The following is a 6,576-nucleotide window of genomic DNA, read 5'->3' as shown; positions in this document are numbered from 1 at the left end:
TGATAAATTCACCTGCAAAGACCTGTTTACACCCAACCAACCCAATATTTCCTAACCAATCAGGCCAGGATATTTTCAAAGGTGGGGAAAACGCCCTTCTCTGGTTGGTTGAAAAGTATCTTTGGTGTTGGAGAGGCGTAAAAGGGGGCTTTTACCTTGAGTTGGACACGCGACTTGTGGCGCCATCTTACGGAGAATCTGAGAAACTCAAGGAGTAGAAGAGAGTAGAAGTTTAAATGAGTACAGACAAAATGTAGAAGAGAGTAGAAGTTTAAATGAGTACAGGACAAAATGTAGAAGAGAGTAGAAGTTTAAATGAGTACAGGACAAAATGTAGAAGAGAGTAGAAGTTTAAATGAGCACAGACAAGGAGTAGAAGAGAGTAGAAGTTAGAATGAGTACAGACGAAATGTAGAAGAGAGTAGAAGTTTAAATGAGTACAGACAAAATGTAGAAGAGAGTAGAAGTTTAAATGAGTACAGACAAAATGTAGAAGACAGTAGAAGTTTAAATGAGTACAGGACAAAATGTAGAAGAGGGTAGAAGTTTAAATGAGTACAGGACAAAATGTAGAAGAGAGTAGAAGTTTAAATGAGTACAGGACAAAATGTAGAAGAGAGTGGAAGTTTAAATGAGTACAGACAAAATGTAGAAGAGTCGTACAAACTTAAAACAAAAACGGAAGAAAAATAAATCAAGAAATTAATAGCTCATCCTGAAAGGAGATTTAGCTAAAAATGGGACCCAATTACAAAACTGCATTACTCTGACAGTCTTCCAAAGAGGAAAGAATAAAGAGGAAAGTGGGCGAATCCAAAGGGAATTTTGTACTCGTTTTTCGATTGCAAATATTTCAACGGGTTACTTTCTGGTGTTCTCGTGTTGACCCAGCATCTAAATGGGGACCCGAATGTTACGACGACTTAGAATGAATTATTATTTGAAATGAGAGATGAGAAAACTTCTGTCTGTAGAACTCCAAAATATAGAAGTTTAAGTGAGTACAGAAATAATGTAGAAGAGAGTGGAAGTTTAAATGTTTTGTTTTTTTTTTTTTTTTTTTTTTCATGTGAGGTAGTTAGTCTTTAACAGTAATCTCACTCAGCCTGAGGTAGGCCGGGAAAGCTAGCACACGGTTGCCCAGACGGTCACTCGTCCGGATACCAACCACGTCCAACGTAGCTTATCTTCAGTGGTCCGCTAGGAACCAAGATCAAATTCGTATAAGCTTCACCCGACCTTTAGGACTGTTTCCCCCTACATCTAAGCCTCAGGATGGGCTGTGTTGTGTACGAGTAGGAAACTTATGTACGTGCTATAGCTATCATTTTGTAATTTTGCTTGTCACCTGTGTGGAAAGGAAGTTTAGGCGGTGTGAACGTTCGCCGGTGATATAAATGAGGTCCGCTGTGTTAAGCTTACATTCCAAATAGGCTTGTATGTAGATCCCTGGTGCGTAAATGTAGTATCAAGGTGCGTTATCTGCGCGCAGCGCGACAGACGGAAATATTTAGATCGTCAATTCTCGGTAAACGTTTTAGTCCCGGTCCTGTTGCCCTCTGAGAATGTTTGAAGACTACAGTCTAAAGTTAGAAACACTACGATCACGTCACGTGAAGTCATGTGGAGTCAGAAAAATGTAGTTCAAAGTTTTCCCATAATATGCCACACTACTATCACACGTCACGGGCGTGATGTAACGAACGTGATGCTAGTATGGCTGTCCTGAACGAAAATACCTACAATATTATGAGAAAACTTTGAACTACATCTTTCCGACTCCCCATGACCTCACGTGACGTGACGTGATAGTAGTGTGTTTCTACCTTAACAATCTTTGAGCAGGCTCACAGGTTAACCCGGGTTAAACACCATTATTTCAGGCATTTTTTTCAACAGTAAAATACGACTGTACTTCCTTATTTAAAATGACATGGAAGCAAAACTGACATTGCGAACATTACAATTCAAGATAGTCACTTGCAAAATCCTTAGCATTCTTTAGGAATTTGTATGCTTTTTTTCCTCACAAGAACCCTAAACTCTAGAGGAAGCAGGGAATGTATTTGACCTAGGTAAGAAAGAAAGAAATCCTTGGTGTTTCGAGGTAAAACTAAGTTTCGATGTATCGAAGAATCGATATCTGAAGAATCGATTGTCATAGTTCTGAAGGAGAAGTAGAACGTAATTTTTTCATTTTTCATTAGCTGTTTTGCAGTACCTACGTGATGCATTTGTAAGTTATGTAGAAGTTTAAATGAGTACAAACAAAATGTAGAAGAGAGTAGAAGTTTAAATGAGTACAGACAAAATGTAGAAGAGAGTAGAAGTTTAAATGAGTAGAGACAGAATGTAGAAGAGAGTAGAAGTTTAAATGAGCACAGACAAAATGTAGAAGAGAGTAGAAGTTTAAATGAGTACAGACAAAATGTAGAAGAGAGTAGAAGTTTAAATGAGTACAGACAAAATGTAGAAGAGAGTAGAAGTTTAAATGAGTACAGACAAAATGTAGAAGAGAGTAGAGGTTTAAATGAGTACAAGCCCGCGAAAATTTTGTGCGTTTCAAAATTCGAAAATTTCAAACGAAGATTTCTCATGTTAGGAAGCCTCAAATGAAATTTTAAGCATTTCTATTGAGATCAGCGTGTTTCGAACTTCCTTTATCAGCGAAGAAAAAAAAAAGTGGTTGAGCCCCATTCTCGCCAAGCAACATAATGATAATATAATAATGGACTCTTGAGAGCAATGTAACCACTTTCGCTAGGCAAGGTTTACGCCGCGCCGAAGGCGTTCTCTACCACCTAACCCTAAGAGAACGTACACAAAAAGCTCACTCTGAGGCTTGGGTATAGGGGCAAACAGCAATAAAAGTGGGGTTAAGCTTTTATACAAACCCTTAGAGCCCTATTATTAAGTGGTCAAATGATCAAATAAATGAAAATGGGAATGAAATATGCGTCTAATGTAGCATTGTTTCATTGCTACGAAATAAAAACGGCGGTGGAACACTCATCTTTAAAAAAAAAAAAAAATATAGGAAAACCGAAAATCCTCTTTGGAAATAGCATCAGATGTGAATTTCTTGTTAGGGTAATAGAAAGTAACAAAGGGAGGAAAACATTATTTAATAGAAAGTTAGAAAGTAGTTGTTGTTGTTTTAGCCGTTTTAGCTTTCGCCGAGTGGCAATAGTAGAAATAGCCGTATTTTACTTTCGAAAAAATCGAAATCCGTGAAAATACTAATTTCTCTTGTTGGTGACAAAAAGCTTAAATTATTTCATCCATAGAAAAAAAAGGATGTATAAAACTTCGGGAAGAAATGCTTCCCAATTTGTGTCAAAAGGGGTCAGAGGTCAAAACACCATTCGAGGTATGGAATTTTATCCTCAATATAATTTGAGAATTTGACCACAATAATAGTAGTAGCCTACTGCTGGAGTAAAGGGACTTTACACTCTTTACAGTCCTATACGAGCAGTATAAATAAGCACTATTATTATTATTATTATTATTACCTCGGCTAGGATTGATTATTATGTTCAGGCGGTCTCTTCCTGATCCCTTGTGTGCCGCGTACATTTTAGTTTAGGACTATTGGCTAGGATTTTAATTTAAGACTATTGGCTAGGATTGAACCCGCACTCTCCTGTTCACCAGGCAAGCACCGCCCTACACCACCGAGACAGAAACACCCGACATACGACGAAAGAGACATGCTACGACACGGACACTAGTTGTACTTACTTTGAGCCACTTGTCCACACACTTGGCGTGGAATTCGTGAGAGCACGGTAGACCGCGTAGAACTTGCGACGTCTCGAAGTCACACATGCACACCACGCACGAGGTTTGGTCGCTTTGATGTTTGCTAGCGTTGAATCTGGGATAATGGAAGAGAGATTAAGATTTGACTCATACACAAAAAGCCCACTCTATGAGGCTTAGGTGCAGGGGCAACTGCCCCTACGGTTAAGCTTATAGGAACGAATCTACGAAAGATTAGACTAATGGTTTAGTGACCTGTAAAACTTACTTTGGAGAAAAGAGCACCTAAGCAGCCTTGAAGGTTCGTCCTCGAAACACCTGAGTCCTGACTTCGTTCTCTTTTCGCTTTGGGGACGATAAGACCTCAGCACTTTCAGCAGTTACAGTTCTCTCTAACAAACATCTTTTTTTTCCCATAAAAAACCTAGGTACCTACTTTCTTTATTTGGTACCTACCTGAACATTTAGAATACAATAAAAAGTAGGTATCACAATAAAATTTACAGAAGAGACAATTTTGGGGGCCATACATACACCCTGAATATAACCTTAATTTTTAAACCGAGATTACTTACTTGAAGGAAGGTATGGACTCGATTTCATAGCGGTTAAGGCCCCGGGGTTTGGCTTCGCCTAGCCGCTCAGCGAGGCTCAATAGGGCCTCGTAATTCTCCACGGTCTCGGTAGAGTCTGGACTGCCCAGCTCAGCTTGACTGTAGGGGGACAAGGGGGCACTTGAGAACATAGCTCTGCGAACACGAAAATTATTATTATTTTTTTAAGTTTAATTTGTTCTCTTAGTTCACATGTGATCCAAGAATTACCCTCATGTTCCGTTTTTATTTTGATGATATTTCATCACATATTACTGATATTACCAAAAACTTTGATCAATTAATCAAACAACTCTTCAGCATTATCAGTCTTTTCCAGTATACTGTTACAATTCCGACCACTTAGTAGGTTGTTCAAATTAACTTTCATCTATTGTTTCCATTTCTATTTTTTTCATCTGTCTTCGAAGAGAGAAGGAAGACAGGATAGGAGAAAGCCAGTAAATTGTTCATTAAAAATAAAAAGCCAATAAATTACAATTACAAAAACATTACTTACAATAGATGGAATAGACCGGGATACGTGTTGCTAGGCGCGAGGGTTTGACCTCGCCATCTGCGTAAAGAATTTCGACTCCGGTTAGGAACTGGATGGTGACGCACCCGCGTTATTTCTATGGTGGGAGCTCGGGCCTGACGGGGGGAAAGAAAAAAAAATGAATGAAAATTACAGTTGAAATAAAAATATTTATAGAATACTGGCCAAAATCCGCGGATTTCTGCTAGTAAATCCTTAGGGCATGGCCGTTCATGTCACTCATCCATGTGGTCTCGCTCGGCGTATAGTTTAACAAAAACGAACCGGAAAATAGCCTATAACCTTCACGGGAGTGCAAGCAATAAGTTGACAAAGTTTCATAGCAATCGGATGAGCGGTTTGGCCAGGCATAAAGTTCGAACAAACACACAAATATTCATTTTTATATATTAGATAGTTTATTTATTATTTTTTTAACGAACCGGAAAATAGCCTATAACCTTCACGGGAGTGCAAGCAATAAGTTGACAAAGTTTCATAGCAATCGGATGAGCGGTTTGGCCTTGGCCAAGCATAAAGTTCGAACAAACACACAAATATTTATTTTTATATATTAGATATTTTATTATTATTATTTTTTTCTTTCTTTCTTTGGAGAGGTTTGACAGAGGGAGTAACTGTACTTTTTTAAGCGAATGCAAATATCAAGTTTTTTTTTAAAGAGGTTTGACAGAGGGAACTGTGACTGCTAGACTTATCGTCCCGAAATCGAAGAGAGAAGGAAGACAGGATAGGAGAAAGCCAGCCGTTCCGAAAACGAACATTATCCCAGCAGGATAAAAATCCACCCCGGGCGGGAATCGAACCCGCGGCCTAGCGCTTACAAGGCAGACGCACTACCAACTAAGCTAACTAGGCTGGCTTAGATGTTTTTTATTAGACTTAGTTTATCATGGATACCTACTCGTTGCTATATTGAAAGCCCAGAAGAAGTTAGGTAGTAGAACAGCCGCGGTAGACACTAAAAGGTCACTGTCTATGTGTGTGTATCGTCACCACATCTCTCAAGAATATGTAAGAATATTTTCAAGTAATAATAATAATCCATTTCCTCCGTCAAGAGCCTACCATAAAATCCAAGACAACATGGCCCTTAAGACGGCTGACTCCAAGAAAAATGTCAATTACGGCTGTAGGTACATATTTAGAATTTCAAACTCATCTCTCCTTAGGACCATTGTTTGTTCCCGGATAAATGGGCAGTGTGTGCCGTTCTTATGATTGTATGGACTCGAAAATAAAGGCTATAACAGCCAGCCTAGTTAGCTTAGTTGGTAGTGAGTGCGTCTGCCTTGTAAGCGCTAGGCCGCGGGTTCGATTCCCGCCCGGGGCGGATTTTATCCTGATGGGATAATATTCGTTCTCGGAACGGCTGGCTTTCTCCTATCCTGTCTTCCTTCTCTCTTCGATTTCGGGACGATAAGACCATAGCAGTTACAGTTCCCTCTGTCAAACCTCTTAAAAAAAAAAAAAAAAGTATCGTTAGCCTACTCGCCAAACCGGAACCGGTTCGTATTTCAAGCTTGTTTGTGTGTTTATAAATAAAAATATATAATCTATAAAATAATAATAATAAAAAAAGAAAGAAAGAAACCTCTCCAAACTGTCTCCCTCATTGACATGAAAAAATTCGCTTACGTTTATAGTTCAAAAAAAAAT

At 38.8% G+C, this 6,576-nt stretch overlaps 1 protein-coding gene across 1 annotated transcript in view; it reads right to left on the bottom strand.

The window, feature by feature from the left end:
- Window positions 1-3,630: 3,630 nt before the first annotated feature.
- Window positions 3,631-6,576, bottom strand: part of LOC103517544 (E3 ubiquitin-protein ligase RNF38) — a 9,470-nt gene continuing 6,524 nt past the window's right edge. The window contains exons 4-6 of the mRNA XM_026829596.1: window positions 4,879-5,012; window positions 4,341-4,514; window positions 3,631-3,880 (exon numbers count right to left, since the gene is read on the bottom strand). Of these exons, the coding sequence (XP_026685397.1) occupies window positions 3,670-3,880; window positions 4,341-4,514; window positions 4,879-5,012 (519 nt within the window). The 3' untranslated portion in view covers window positions 3,631-3,669. The remainder of the gene's footprint in view (window positions 3,881-4,340; window positions 4,515-4,878; window positions 5,013-6,576) is intronic.

This window comes from Diaphorina citri, unplaced genomic scaffold, assembly GCF_000475195.1.
Source record: "Diaphorina citri unplaced genomic scaffold, Diaci psyllid genome assembly version 1.1 scaffold1882, whole genome shotgun sequence".
In the NCBI taxonomy this organism is placed as follows: Eukaryota; Metazoa; Arthropoda; class Insecta; order Hemiptera; family Psyllidae; genus Diaphorina; species Diaphorina citri.
Note: the sequence above shows the minus strand (reverse complement) of the source record. Positions and strands in the feature narration are given on the sequence as shown.